Source organism: Helianthus annuus, chromosome 16, assembly GCF_002127325.2.
Source record: "Helianthus annuus cultivar XRQ/B chromosome 16, HanXRQr2.0-SUNRISE, whole genome shotgun sequence".
Lineage (NCBI taxonomy): Eukaryota > Viridiplantae > Streptophyta > Magnoliopsida > Asterales > Asteraceae > Helianthus > Helianthus annuus.
In genome coordinates, this window is record NC_035448.2 from 198,693,735 (window position 1) to 198,709,409 (window position 15,675).

Sequence of the window (15,675 nt, forward strand, 5' to 3'; positions counted from 1 at the left end):
TTATCGATAACATGTTTAATGATGAATATGAGTGTGACAAATAAATAATATGATGTGTCAAAACTAACAATTATTATAACTAACCATGTAAAATAAAAACGGAAAAAACAAAAACATAATCTTTTTTTCTAAATAGTTAAACGGGTTAACGGGTCAACCTGTCTTTATACAGGTCATCCTGAACCCGACCCATTTTTAGTACGAGTCAACCCTAACTTGATCTATCTTTTTAAACAGGCCATATTAATCGACCTAAACTTGTTTTTTTCATATCAAATTTTGATCGGATTAACGGGCCATGTCAAGAATTACCGTCTCTTGTCCTAAGACAACTTATTAACATGTTTCCCAACAGAATATTACGTTTGCTAAATAAAGCCACCCACGTTGATGTGACACCGTCAAGACTCACTCCACCTCTGTAAAGTAAAACCCCTGTATGAATGTACGTATATGTCGCCACATATATGTATCTTACACCACACCTATACACATACAGTACACTTACACACTGTACTACACTATCTCTATATATACACCCTCTAGATCTCAGTGTCAATGGTGTCCAGTCAGTCCAGTAAAACCCCAATGGAACCCAGATCAAATTTCAAATGGGTTTTGTTGTTCTTGCTTGCAACTCAACTGGGTTGTCAATTAATCAGTTGCAGTGTCACTTACGACAGTAAATCCATTGTTATCAATGGTGAAAGAAGAATCTTGATCTCTGGTTCCATACATTATACAAGAAGCACCCCTGAGGTACCCTAAAAAGCAAAATGGGGAGTTTTGAAGTTGAAGTTGAATTTGGGGGGGTTTTGTTTATGAAAGTTGTGATTTTGCAGATGTGGGAAGATCTGGTTATGAAGGCTAAAGATGGAGGCCTTGATGTGATTGATACTTATGTGTTTTGGAATGTTCATGAGCCTTCTCAAGGCAATGTAGGTTCATTTTTGGGTTTTTTTTTTTTTTTTTTTTTTTTTTTTTTTTTTTTTTTTTTTTTTTTTTTGATGATGATGATTTTTATGATATTTGCAGTATAATTTTGAAGGGAGGTATGATTTGGTGAGGTTCTTGAAGATAGTGCAAAAAGCAGGGATGTATGTTCATCTGAGAATTGGACCTTATGTTTGTGCAGAATGGAATTTTGGGTATTTTTTTTTCTTTTTTTTTTTTTGGGCAAGGATATACAAGGGTTTAGAAGCTAAAAAGTCCAATTTTGACTTTTGGAAGTCAAATGAGCTGGTCCTTTTGATGTCAAAACTCATGGAACTTGTTTGATTTTAACAAAAAGAGGACTTTTGCATTTGTGTTTTTATATTTTGGTGAAAATTAAACTGTTTTAGAGCTTCATTGGTCTAGACATTTGGGTCAATTTTGAATTTGGAAACCATCTTGATTGACTTTCAAATAACTGAAGTTACTTAAATTGTCAAATTTGTGATGATTTACACAGAGGGTTTCCAGTTTGGTTGAAGTATGTTCCCAACATTAGTTTCAGAACTGATAATGAGCCATTTAAGGTCACAATTTCCCACTTTTATTTAAAATATTTTCTAATGAACAAGCAATTTAATTTACTAAAAAAGAAGCTACACACAAATGCAGAGAGCAATGAAAGGATTCACCGAGAAAATCGTCAACTTAATGAAGAGCGAAAAGATGTTCGAATCACAAGGAGGCCCGATTATTCTATCTCAGGTATAACCATATTTACACTCTATTTAATTACTGGTCGGTGATCATTAAATTTGAATTTAACTCATTTAGAGTTAATTACTGTTTTCGTCCCTGTGGTTTGTCAAAAATCACTATTTCAGTCCATTAGTTTAAAAATTGCGATTTCAGTCCCTGTGGTTTCACTTTCGTAACCATTTCAGTCCACCTCGTAACCATTTCAGTCCCTGTATTTATAGAATAAATGGATTAAAATGGTTATGAAAGTGAAACCACAGGGACTGAAATGGTTACGAAAGTGAAACCACAGGGACTGGAATCGCAATTTTTAAACTAATGGACTGAAATAGTGATTTTTGACAAACCACAGGGACGAAAACAGTAATTAACTATTTATGATAAAGTTCATTAATTTATTTTGTTTTGAAGTTGATTACATAATTGTTTGAAAATTGAAACTTTGAATGATGTTCGGTGCAGGTTGAAAATGAGTACGGATCTGTGGGAAAGGCGTATGGAGGTGCGGGCTATAACTACATGACTTGGGCCGCAAACATGGCGGTTAAATTGGACACTGGTGTCCCATGGGTTATGTGCAAGCAAGATGATGCTCCCGATCCTATTGTAAGCGCGATCTGACCCGTTCTCATAGTAGCCTATATCGGCTTGGGCTGAAATAGGGGTGTTTATCGAATAACGAATTTTCGAATTACTTGAATCGAATTATTCGAATAAATTATTTTTTTGCTTGAATTTGAATTCGATTAAAAACTAGTCAAATTCGATTCGAATTAAAATACCAATTCGAATCGATTTCGGATAAATTCATTTTGGTTCTAATTCATATAAAGTATGTAAATTCGTTATGGGCTATTTGGGCTTGGTAATGGGCTATTTTAGGATTTAGATTAAATTTATTAAGTAATTTACACTACAGCTCAAATTAAAGTTATATGCGTGTAGTGGAGGGTTCAAATGAGAAGAAATTCTTTGTAAGAAGAAAAAAGAAGAAATTTCAACCAATAGGAATGCTTCATTAGACTTCATTTAATATCTGTACTTAATGTGACTATAAGGGTATATTAGTAAACTTACATACATCATTAATTGGTAGTTTCATCTTTAATAACTAACTATATTAAATTTATAACTTATTTTTAAGATATATATTTTTCACAAAAAATAAAAATAAAAATTCATTTATAGTGTAGGATAAATACGAGGCATGTAGGATAAATTACGAGTTGTGTAGGATAAATTTCAATATATGTAGGATAAATTTTGAAATGTGTAGGATAACTTTTGATGTGTGTAGGCAAAAATATTTAGTGTGGAGGATTATAGTCTTAATGACTTATTAATTAGTCAAACATAATAATAAATGAGATGAGAAAAAAACTCTTTAATGTTTTACAATTGTACCCTTTTATTCTTTTTCTTCTTAATAAAATTTTCTTCTCAAATGAACCTTCCCCTATGCGTGTATTATATATAAATATAATAAATAGTTATGTATACTCTGAATTCGAATTTTAAATCGAATTTTGAATTATGAGTTGTATTCGATTTACTGAACTTGAATTGAATCGAATTTGAATTTTTGATAATCGAATAGAATTAAGTCGAATTTCGAATTTTTCGAATCCGAGTCGAAATCTGAACACCCCTAGGCTGAAATCCCGCTTAGTATCTAATACTTTTTTCGGGCCTTGTCAGATAAACACATGCAATGGTTTTTACTGTGATGACTTTTCGCCCAACAAGCCTTACAAGCCCACACTTTGGACCGAGACTTGGAGTGGCTGGTACGTAATTTAGTTAATTTTTTTTTCTCAACTCCATTGAGATCATATAGTCGTTTAAAAAAGTAAAAAAAAAAAAAAAAAAAAAAAAACGCCGTTTCATTATATTCCCACAGGTTTACAGAATTTGGCGGGCCCATTTACGAGAGGCCCGTTCAAGATCTGGCATTTGGTGTTGCCCGATTCATTCAAAAGGGCGGATCGTTCTTCAACTACTACATGGTTGGTTTACTTATGCTTTTATTTTTGTAACGGTTAAAAAGTTCTTACTGTAACATGACAATATCACTTTTAAAGTAACATTTGAAATGTTCTTGTTTTGAAACCCGAACAGTTCCACGGAGGCACGAATTTTGGTCGTTCCGCTGGTGGCCCGTTTATCACTACTAGTTACGACTATGATGCTCCAATTGATGAATATGGTGAGGCCAACTATCTATCTGTACTTTGACTTTTAAGGTCAAACAGGTCATTTTTACCTGTACTTTGACTTTTAAGGTCAAACTTATTAGTTTCCAAAATCAAGGTTGTAAGCGTTTTGGATACACATACACTATGGGCATCTTTTAAAATGTAGGAAATTGACTATAGCCTAAATCGACCCGTTTAGGTAAACGGGTCGAAAATGCCATCTCTACCTCAAGCGTCGAAAGTCGAAACGTTAACATTTATTATGAACTCATACAGGCTTGATCAGACAGCCAAAATACGGTCACTTAAAGAACCTTCACAAGGCTATTAAACAATGTGAGCCCGCTTTACTTTCAGTAGAGCCCGATATCACCTCTTTCGGAAACCTTCAACAGGTTGTATCTTTATATATATATATATATATATATATAACTTCATTTTCCCCAATACAAAAATTTGAAAAAAACCATCTTACTAAACAGTTATTCTTTTTCAGGCCCATGTCTTCTCTCCCAAATCGGGACCCTGTGCGGCTTTTCTCTCAAATTACGACCCGAATAATGCGGCCAAAGTGACGTTTAATAACAAACACTACACTTTACCTCCTTGGTCCATAAGTATCCTTCCCGATTGCAACAATGTTGCTTTCAATACAGCGAATGTATGTATGACCAAAGTTTGTTTACGCAAGCTATATCATGTGTACATGGTTTTTTTTTTTTTTTTTTTTTTTTTTTTTTTTTTTTGTAATTCTTGTAAAAATGGCACAGGTTGAAGTTGAATCCACAAAAATGGAAATGAAACCGAGTGATTCCGATATGTTTTCTTGGGAGATGTTTACTGAAGATTTAACTGTAAGCGATGAAAGCTCGACGTTCACTGCAACGGGCTTATTGGAGCAAATTAATATCACAAGGGATACGAGTGATTATCTTTGGTATACAACTAGGTAAGACTTTTATAAGGTGTCATACTATCATTAATTACATAAGTGAAACAAAGAGTAAAATAAAGTACATGGATGGTCCTTGTGGTTTGCACTTTGTAACGCATTTAGTCCCCAACTTTTGCCAAAATTACATGGATGGTCCTTGTGGTTTGCACTTTGTAACACATTTAGTCCCCAACTTTTTCCAAAATTACATGGATGGTCCTTGTGGTTTGCACTTTGTAACGCATTTAGTCCCCAACTTTTGCCAAAATTACATGGATGGTCCTTGTGGTTTGCACTTTTTAACGCATTTAGTCCCTAATCTAGACCTGCTGAAACCCTTAGATTTGTTAGCTGGAAACTAAATGCGTTACAAAATACAAACCATGGGGACCGTCCATGTACTTTTGAAAAACTAGGAACCAAATCCAAAATTTCGGTTAACCACAGTGACCATCCGTGTACTTTACTCTAAAACAAATATGGTTTTATCCAAATTATTATTATTATTATTATTATTATTATTATTATTATTATTATTATTATTATTATTATTATTATTATTATTGTTGTTGTTATTATTATTTATTTATTTGCAGTGTTGATGTTGGATCGTCTGAATCATTTTTACGCGGAGGGGAGCCCCCAAAGCTTCTGGTGCAGTCAATGGGTCATGCTCTTCATGTGTTTGTAAATGGAGAACACTCGGGTAAGTTTATTTGGATGTTGTTTCCGTTGCTAAACATATGTTTAACTTAGAAAATGGTGTAAATTTGATGCATTTGTAGGTTCTAGTTTTGGTACAAGAAAACATAGGAGATTTACATACAAAGAAACGATAAACTTACGCGCCGGAAGCAACAAAATCGCACTACTTAGCGTCGCCATGGGTTTGCCGGTTAGTTTCTTGATTTCATGTATTTATGTAGGTTTGCAATATAATTTTTAATGTTTTGTTTTCGTGAAGAACATGGGAGGACATTATGAAACATGGGAGACCGGAGTCTTAGGTCCGGTGGCTCTTTATGGTCTTGACCGAGGAAAAATGGATTTGGCATGGGTCAACTGGACTTACCAGGTGCGTAATACTTTTTTACGGTCGGTTAATGGGTCAAACTTTAGTACGGGTCGAAACGGGTCAGTTTGGAATACAATGGTTCAAGAGGTTTTATGAAATAAAACCTAACCCGAATGCGTTTGCTATTTACATTAACAGGCTGGTCTAAAGGGAGAGGCTATGAATGTTATCTCCGCAAATACTAATTCCTACATGAAATGGACTCAAGATTCTTTAATCGGTCAGAAACAGAAACCGTTAACATGGCACAAGGTATGGATAAAGTATAGAAATCAAGATCGTTAAAAAAACGTTATTTTTGATAAAGATTTCATAAGCATATTGAACTTTAGAATAGGGATGAGCTTTTCTTCCCAAATACCCGTACCTGTACCGATTTTAGGTATTCGGTGGTATGGGTACGGGCAAAAAATGGTACTGGTACCGAATTTTATATGTAAGTTTTAAGAGTTTTTTATATTGTGTTTTATTTCGTATTATGGTATTTATGGTACTCGTATCGATTTTACCTATTTGATACCCGTATCGTATTGGTACTCGTACCCATTTTACCTATTTGGTACCTGTACTGGATTGGTACTCGTACCGTTTTACCTATTTGGTACCCGTACAAGTGCTAAAAAAAGGGATACCAAAGCGGGTACTATAAAGAATACCCATACCTGTACCAATATATTCGGTACGGTATTCTGTACCCAGTTTTGTTCAAATTCGGTACCGGGATTTTCGGTACGGGTACGTGTACTGTACCGATCCCATCCCTACTTTGGAAAGGGTAGCAGAAAAGAGAAATCTTGAAGTCAAAATCATGACTTTATAAACCATAAGGTTCTTGAAATCTTTGCAGGCGTACTTTAACGAACCTGACGGTGACGAGCCATTGGCTCTAGACATGAATAGTATGGGAAAAGGTGAAGCATGGATCAATGGTCAAAGCATAGGGAGATATTGGTCAACGTATGCTAATGGAGATTGCCAAGGGTGCCATTACGCTGGAGTCTATCGGCCATTGACTTGTCAACTCGGGTGTGGTCAACCAACCCAAAGATGGTACCATGTTCCTAGATCTTGGTTAAAGCCAAGTAATAACTTGTTAGTGCTTTTTGAAGAACTTGGAGGTGACCCCACTAAGATTTCGCTAGTTAAGAGATCAACGGTCCAGTGACCATAGCAAACCGCAACTTTGGTCAAACAGACTTGAACGATGGGGAAGGTACATGAAGTAAACAACGGAGTGTGATTGAGAATTTAGCCTAGTTCTTTAGCGCGGTTTTGTTTAATTCAAGTTTTAGCTTATAAGTGTGCATGCTCATGTAGATTAGTGAAGATTATTTATGTTTTTTTAGGGTTGGGGGGGGGGGGGGTCAAGTGAACCCCCATAATACTATTATGATGGAATAAATTGGTTCAACTGTCATACTACCTAAATGCTATCCAAAATCATAAAAGGAAACACAATACCAAAAAAAAAAGTCAAAAAATATGTTATTTAATTAAGTTTCAAATCAAGGAAACAAAACTTGAAAGAAAAAAAGTAAGGCTGGCAATAGATATCCGTATAAGAAACGATTAGACCTGTTTACTGAAACACAACGTGATTTTTTTACCTTTTAAAAATAAATATAATTATGATGTTAGGATCCATCATTTCTTCTTCTTGGTACATGAAACGTAAAACTGTGTTATAAACATGTGATATAAAGTAGTTAAACAAGTTGTATTCATGTTTAATACTTGTGTTACACCTGTCATTAGAGACGTGTTAAACATGATAAGACACGATTTGCCAGCCATAGAAAAAGTATACAGCAAATATCATGATTAAAGGTTAGTCTGTGTTTATCTTTTATTTTTTTTAACGACGAAGGAGGAGATTTTATTAACTTTCACAACCAATAAAACGAGGTGCTAACGAACACAGCTTATTACAATCAATCAACATGGAAAAACCGATACATTGAAATTAACCGAATCCTCCCAAAGTGTATGCTTTCATCCACTTATGCTTGTGTTACCTGAATGTTTAATGATTGTCTGTTGAAGTTCATCCTTTTTTGCCCCTACAACCTTTGCAACAGTCTTCTCATTTTTCAGCAACAAGAATGTTGGCATTGCTTCCACCTCCCAGTCTGATGCAATCTCCTGTATTGGGTTTGACTTTTTAGGGTCAAATGAATAATATAATATAATGTAAAGCAAAGAAACATGTTTTTTTAATTATTTATTTATTTATTATTATTATTATTTTTTTTACCTTTAGCTCATCTACATCAACTTTGAGGAAGGTGACATGGGGCATTGATTTAGCTAGTTCTGCTACAAATGGAGCAATGACCTTGCAAGGTCCACACCAAGATGCAGCAAAGTCCACAACTATCTGTATAAATTTTAATAGTTAAGACCCCTAACTGGAACAAATGGTGATTAAAAAAAGGTAGCTGATATCGGTACACCACCACATGTTAACTAGATGTCATACCTCATACGGGCCGTATAACAAGGCGAATATGGTCCATACGGTTGGTATGAGAGGGGTAAGATAGCCATATGACCCGTATGAGAGGGTGTTTCGAACAAATCATACGACCCATATTAAATATTCAACCTGACAAAGAAATGACAATGATATGACCCATATGGCCCGTAGCCCTTTTTCGAGCACCAATATGGCCCATATGGGCCCGTACTACCCATACGATGTGAAATGTGGCTTGGTGTCCACTACTGGGGTGGTGTACCGATAACAATAGCCTAAAAACCCTATTTAATCAACCACCATAGATTATAGAAAACCAATACACACGACGAAACTTAAATCAATGAAAAATGGAAGGAGAATTGGAATAAAAAGGGATGAAGGAATAAAATCTCAATTATGATTGTTAAAATGAACAACATAATACCAATTTGTTCTTGTCCTTTTTGATATGGTGATTCCAGGCATCAACAGTGTGGCAACTAATCACCTGTCCTTCTTCCCCCATTTTCTTGATCTCAATAAAAAATGGTTTCCAAGGAAATGATTGAGTTTTGGTTTGTTTCCACCCAATTCTAACCGTAAATTACTATGTTTTGTTAATGATTTTGTACATGACATATAATGCACGTTATTATCATATGTTTGCTATAAATGATAATAAATGATTAAATTAAATTACTATATTATTCACTAATATTTATCATAGTTTTACATATAATACTAACTTATCCAATAAAGAAAATATAAATAATAGGTTTGTTTAGATCCGTAAGCCTAGTCAAACTCAATATGTGAAGCTCGAGCTTGTTTATTGAAAGTGCTCTAATATAATCGCAGACTCATTAAGCTTGACCCAATATTTTTACACGAAAAGCAAACATGAGATATCAAATCCAGTATTTCACTAAGATTTCGAATAATGGTCCCGAATTCTAGTCGATTCCATTTTGCCTCTTCTTAGAGAAAGACGATCAATCCATTGATTGTATTTGATTTATTATATTACTACTACTTTACCATTTTATTCATACATGGAGTTGGGTGAGAATGGAAGGTTTTTTTTTTTTTTTTTTTTTTTTTTTTATCATACATTTTTACAAATGGTTATGCTTGATCATATATTTATCCTATAGCGAGCCGATCTTAAATAGCTTACGAGCGGCTTGAATCGTTTACAACTTTACTCCGAGCTACAAACTTGTTCGTTTACAAGAAAATAAGTAGTTTTGTTCCATTTAAAGATTTTATTAAAAATACCGATATATTAACCATATATGAATTTAGAAGGTTGATGAATAGCGAATGCATATGATTGGTCGATTGGATTCGGTGGGCCACATGGCAATAAGCAGTTAGACCACTACAAAATTATATTTTTTTTCCAGAGATATTAAATGTGGATTTGGGATTTGATTCAAGGATTAAAAAAATGGTTGGTCCAGTGGTTAGTGGTTGAAGAGCTCGCCTACTCGCTCACCTACCCAGGTATAATCCTTAGGATGTTTTCTTATTCCAGAATTGTTTTTTTAGTATTTCTCTCCAAAATGCAACGAATTGCAAAACTTCAAATGTGTTTTCTCCTGCCGCGAAGCATAGGTAATAAACCTAGTTTTACATCAAATCTAAAAAGAATAAACATGTAAAGTTATTATAAACCACTAGATTATTATAAGAACAAAAAGAGTAAATCTAAGTCAGTTTATTTCATTTTTTATCAATAGTTTATATTTTTTTTTATAGTTTGTGTTTCTTACATACAAATACGTTAATTATGCACATGCAAAACTATCAAAGTAATTTGTTCATATATGTTTTAGTTTATGCCATTTATCATATGTAGGTTATCTATACTATATATAATGCATAAAACAAGGGTATTTTAAAATAACCATAAGTTAAGAACTTTTTTGTTTAACATTTTAATCTCTCATCTTAATTACACTTTAATGTCCTCATAATTAGCAAAATTATAAATAATTAGTTAGTAGTTACACTTTATCTTCTTATAAAAACTATCTACCACCACGATTTTTAAACCATCATAATTTCTTGCACGTTAATATTTATCGAGTATAGTATTGCTATAGTTTTTCTAATTAAAAAATGATATGTTACGTTATTGACAATTTCTAAGGATGAGCAATAACGGAATTGTTAACCAAAACCGAGCCGAAAACAGACGAAACCGAACCAAAATCAACCAAAAACTGAATTAACTGAAAATCAATTAACCGAAACCCGAAGTAACCAAAACCGGTTATCGATTCTTTTGTACCCTCAGTTTACCAAAATTAACCCAACCGAACTGAACCATTCATATTTTCATATATTTTGCTTTTATACCTCCAGTTCATGTATTTTATATTTTATACCTCCATTTTATGTATTAATCTTTCCATTTCATGTATTTCTAAGCAAAAGTTTTAACCCGAATTCGGATTTGGCTATTAAACGAATCAAACAAAAACCGTTGAACTAACCGAATAAACTGAACTGATTAACCGAGAATGATTGTTAATAGAATAGACTAACTGATGACTTCGGTTTCGGTTGAGGATAATAACCGCATCAACCGAACAATGCACATCCAGTGTCTGTGTTTCCCGCCGCATCGTGCGGGCACCCTTCTAGTATACATAAATGAACAACAAATAATACACAACTCAATCTGGAGCCGAGTTCGGGCTTGGAAAATTATTAACGAGTTGAGCGACTCTTAATTAGACGAGCTTGGGCCTAAACAAGACCCGCAAATTAAACAATGGTACAAAATGACAACAAACCATACAGTTCTTTCATATTGAACTTAAAGATATGTTTGACTTCAAAAGTCAAGGATAATGTTTTTGGGATCAAACAAACAAAAATTATCATATATAACTGGCATTTGAAACAATTCTTTTCCCCATAATATATTTGAACAAAATCAAGATCAAAACAACCCTGGCAAACCAAATTATCATATAAACAACAGTCTTGATTCTTGAATCTTGAATACGGTCAAAGTCAAATTGGGTCAATGTCAAATCGAGGCTTGAACGAAAACGTTACTCACAGCTTTATAAATTTGAAACAATACGTACCCAAAAGAAACCATCCAACAAGAACAAATGCAAAGAATGCCAAAAAAGTAAGAAAATGAACACCTCCAAAAGTGATTCCCGCAAACAATATGATCACAAACGGGGCATAAGCTTGAATCATGGATGCCGTTCTTACCCATCGTCCTTTCAGCAGAATCAATGCTGCGATATTAACCACGTTCCAACCACCCCCCTCAAACTCCATCCGGTTCAGATTATTAGCCACAAACGAGTGACAATTGCAAGTCAAAATGTTATACGTTCGGTGTTGATATTCTTGTGTACTCTTTCTCAACGCAGAATCCCACGTGCTTAAGTTCTGGTTCTGGTTCTGGTTTTGGTTTCTTCCGGATTCTACAAGATTGTATTCTTCTTCATTTTTGTTCATGGAGAACTGTAAACGAACACAAACAAACAAACAAACACATATTGAAGGTATAATGTGAAACGTCTTCAAAACCGTTGAGTAACGAAAGAAAGTACCTTTTCTTTGTTTATTTGGACGTAACGAGCCACGGATCCAAAAGTGAAGTTATCAACACACACGAAATTTGGTCCTGCAAAGTCAAGGATAACTCCGTCCTCTCGGGCTATACCAATATGACCGACAAAAGGAAGGAGCCATGAAACAACAGGAAGTGGGGTCCATACAATGCAGCATGGAAAACGAGCTCTCGACGGGTCAATTTGCATGTTAAGCGGTGGAATGTTTTGTTCAATCATCATTGTGTGGTCATGTTTTGTATCTGATTCCATTGCAGGATCTGCACACAATTAACAATCTAAATATTAAAGAGATTCAGACGGTGATGTTTGTGTTCGTTCATTTAACGCTAACCGTACATGAACATGAACAATTAAACACATAGATCATGTTTGTTCGTTAAGAAAATGAACATGTTCGTGTTCGTTAACATTCTAAACGAACAGTTCATGAATACAAATGAACATATAATATAAGTTAACTTTTGTATACATATTGAACTTTTGTATTAATTAATGTTTAAACGAAAGTTCACAAACATAAATGAACGAATGAACCATGTTTTCATGTTTGTTCATTTATCAAATAAATGAACATAAACGAACCTCCAACCGAACAGTTCGCTGAATGTTCGGTTCATTTACACGCCTATCTATCTAATTTGTGGTTCTCAATCTCACTTAAATTGATGAAAAAAAGCATTCTAATCACTTATATCAACATTACCAGTTGTATTATCCGTAAGACCGTAACAACATCAAAAACTGCCCTAATTTTATACTTTACTAATCAATGAAATACAATTTGTTCGATTCCAAATCACCGCTTACAAAACATTTGACATACAAACCAAACATTCGCAGATTTTACTGAAATTTGCAATTGAACAGATATAACATGAAGAAACATATTGAATTTGAGATCTGATGATATGAAACATGAAGAAATGATTTATGTGAGTACCTTTGTTTGTTAGGCTCTGCAAACCCTAGAACGGAAGTTATGAAGATGCCCAAATCCAGGAATTGAGGTACGTTAAAAAGTCAAGATCATGCTTTGACAAAGTAATCTATACATATATAACATCATTCCTTTCCTTTTGGTAATGTTTGTTATTAAATTCCAACCCCACATTTACTGCAATGTAAAGTGTACTTTTCATATACAGTGATAATGTGATTGGACGTAAAGTGTCAAAAATCACGTCTTTGCTTGATACATCGCCTCATGAGCGTGATCTTTAGAAAATTGTTAGACCGTGTGTAATGGGGCGTTTTCCATAAAAAAATTTCAAAAATAACGCCCTATAACGCCCCATAACCCACTACACCAGGCGTTATAAGGCGTTTTAATTCAAAAAATTTGTTCCCGGCGTTTAAATTAAAACGCTCCTCAACCATTTGACCAACCAATCAACGGCTAGTCCTCCAACGGCTAGTTGATTTATTTATTTTTTTTTAAATATTAACTATATATATATATATAAACAATCAAAACTCATCCATTTTCAACAAAAACAATTTCAAAACCTCTCTAAAAAATCCCACATTTTATAAAAAAACTTGATGGATTCTCCTAGTTCTTCATCCATGATAAATTTTTACTACAACGAGTTTTTTGCGGATGGCGATGGTTCGACCGATGAGGAGCTTGAGCAAGAGGCGGTTACGAGTGCATGTCAACTAGCGGTTCGATATGTCAACCATTCTCGTCGGCCCGAAGCCCCAAAAAGTAAAAGAGGCTATGTTGAACGAGACCGACGCGCGGCACACGAGCGTTTGATGAAAGACTATTTTGACGAGGCGCCGACATTTTCAAACGAAGTTTTTAGGCGTCGTTTCCGGATGAGTAAACGGTTGTTTCTACGCATAGTCAACGACTTGGAAGCCAACTACGATTACTTTAAACAAAAACCGGATGCGAGAGAGGAACTTGGATTCACCGGTATCCAAAAGTGTACGTCGGCATTACGAATCCTTGCTTATGGTAACACTACCGACATCAACGACGAGTATCTAAAAATGGCGGAGAAAACAACACGAGATAGCTTGGAACATTTTTGTCGCGGTACAATTCTTATACTTTAGTTTTATTTTTTTTTAAACGACGCGTATGCTTAGAATTTTTTTTTTTTTTTTGAATCTTATGTTTGTCTATATTTTTTTTATAAAGGTATAATTGATGTGTACGGTGCGCGTTATCTTAGAACGCCTACATGGGAGGACCTTCAAAAGATCTACGAGGTACATAATGCCGAGCATGGTTTGCCTGGTATGATCGGGAGCATAGATTGCATGCATTGGCGTTGGGATAACTGCCCGACTGCATGGCGAGGCCAACACACACGTGGTGACCAAAAAGGACCCACTATTATTCTTCAGGCGGTTGCTTCACAGGACCTTTGGGTTTGGTCGGCTTACTTTGGCGTGGTCGGGTCATGCAATGATATCAATGTTTTTGAACAATCGCCGTTGTTAGAGGAGTGGATTTCTGGCAAAGCTCCAAAAGCGTCGTTTTACGCAAATGGAAACTACTACCCCCATGGATATTATTTGAGCGACGGAATTTATCCTAGGTATTCGATTTTTGTGAAGACGTTTAGTGATCCTATTGACGAGAAAAGAGCATACTTTAAAAAGGTTCAAGAGTCTTCACGAAAAGACATTGAGAGATGCTTTGGGGTTCTTAAACAACGCTGGCAATACTTGAGAAATCCTTGTCATGCATGGAGCAAGCAAAAAATGAGAGATGCTATGTACGCTTGTATAATCATGCACAACATGATTTTGGAAGACGAAGGAAAGGCGATATGCCAGAATTATGTGCCAGAAGCCGTTCACCAGGAGCATCCGCAGGCGTCAATGGAAGAAAGAGTGAGTAACGCGCGAGAGTTGCGTTACGAACCGTACCATTCCCAGTTAATGGTTGATTTGGTACACCACGCATGGTCGGTTCGTTACGTACCACCTAAGGGAGAGGAAGAAACGGAGGACGAGGAAGACGAAGTTGGCGAGGGTGACGAAAGCGAAGACGAAAACTAGTTTTTTTTTTTCTAGTATTGTATTTTTTTTTTCTGTTTTTTTTTTATTTTCGGTTTTTTTTCAGTTTTTTTTTAATTTTTTTTCATGTAATGTAATTTTATTTTTAAATTAATGAAGTTTTTTTATGTTTTAAATTTAAAAAAATAATTGGGAAATGATTGTAAAATGATTGAATGGGGCATTATGGGGCATTATACCACTACACCACTTTTTCTATAATGCCCCCATGCTGACTAGGACGCCACATGGCGCAAAACGCCCCATGGTGGGGGCATTATAGTGTATAACCACTACACATGGTCTTATTGGCGTGATTGTAAAAACGTCAGTAAAGAAAATCAAGGGGCTTGATCTTAAAGGAAATGCCTTTACGCCATATGTCATATAACCCCCATAGTTTCAAATCATCATGTCTAATTCACCTTTAATATTTTTGGTGCTTAACATTCCAAGATTTAACATATTTATGCTTAGACCTAAGGGTGGAGGGAGTGGTCATTCAAGGGGGAGTGTTAAAACAATTTTCTAGCCAATAATATCATGTCATGTCAAGTCCCCACTTCACTCCCTATTTTACACTCAATCATTGGTAATGGTCGAACACATAGAGAGTGGTAAACAAATTTTTTTTTTAAAAAACTAAAATTTGTGATTGGTTGGAAGGGGTTGAACCCACCATTAATTCCCTCACC

General features: G+C 35.0%; 4 protein-coding genes across 5 annotated transcripts; 2 read left to right on the top strand and 2 right to left on the bottom strand.

The window, feature by feature from the left end:
* Positions 1–430: 430 nt before the first annotated feature.
* On the top strand, positions 431–7,195 carry LOC110915371 (beta-galactosidase 3). The gene is made up of 17 exons (XM_022160052.2): positions 431–759; positions 843–938; positions 1,036–1,148; positions 1,454–1,520; positions 1,606–1,698; positions 2,155–2,298; positions 3,391–3,479; positions 3,593–3,698; positions 3,811–3,898; positions 4,164–4,282; positions 4,384–4,548; positions 4,658–4,836; positions 5,418–5,527; positions 5,607–5,716; positions 5,786–5,896; positions 6,035–6,148; positions 6,744–7,195. The coding sequence occupies exons 1-17, from the start codon at positions 559–561 to the stop codon at positions 7,059–7,061; spliced, it is 2,223 nt and encodes a 740-aa protein (XP_022015744.1). The 5' UTR covers positions 431–558; the 3' UTR covers positions 7,062–7,195.
* A 573-nt stretch (positions 7,196–7,768) lies between these two features.
* Positions 7,769–8,924, bottom strand: LOC110918070 (thioredoxin H-type 2). The gene is made up of 3 exons (XM_022162454.2): positions 8,800–8,924; positions 8,151–8,273; positions 7,769–8,038 (listed from the first exon to the last, which is right to left on the bottom strand). The coding sequence occupies exons 1-3, from the start codon at positions 8,878–8,880 to the stop codon at positions 7,889–7,891; spliced, it is 354 nt and encodes a 117-aa protein (XP_022018146.1). The 5' UTR covers positions 8,881–8,924; the 3' UTR covers positions 7,769–7,888.
* A 2,337-nt stretch (positions 8,925–11,261) lies between these two features.
* On the bottom strand, positions 11,262–13,055 carry LOC110915372 (protein RTE1-HOMOLOG). Of its 2 annotated transcripts, none has more exons than XM_022160054.2 (3): positions 12,906–13,055; positions 11,942–12,222; positions 11,262–11,852 (listed from the first exon to the last, which is right to left on the bottom strand). In XM_022160054.2, exons 2-3 carry the CDS (start codon positions 12,212–12,214, stop codon positions 11,427–11,429), a joined length of 699 nt encoding a protein of 232 aa, XP_022015746.1. In that variant the 5' UTR covers positions 12,215–12,222; positions 12,906–13,055; the 3' UTR covers positions 11,262–11,426. The 2 variants fall into 2 exon arrangements, with proteins under 2 accessions (XP_022015746.1, XP_022015747.1); XM_022160055.2 differs by having other exon boundaries at positions 11,942–12,224; positions 12,912–13,027.
* A 731-nt stretch (positions 13,056–13,786) lies between these two features.
* On the top strand, positions 13,787–14,823 carry LOC110920353. The gene is made up of 3 exons (XM_035985706.1): positions 13,787–14,009; positions 14,115–14,589; positions 14,736–14,823. Exons 1-3 carry the CDS (start codon positions 13,787–13,789, stop codon positions 14,821–14,823), a joined length of 786 nt encoding a protein of 261 aa, XP_035841599.1.
* The last annotated feature ends 852 nt before the right edge of the window (positions 14,824–15,675 follow it).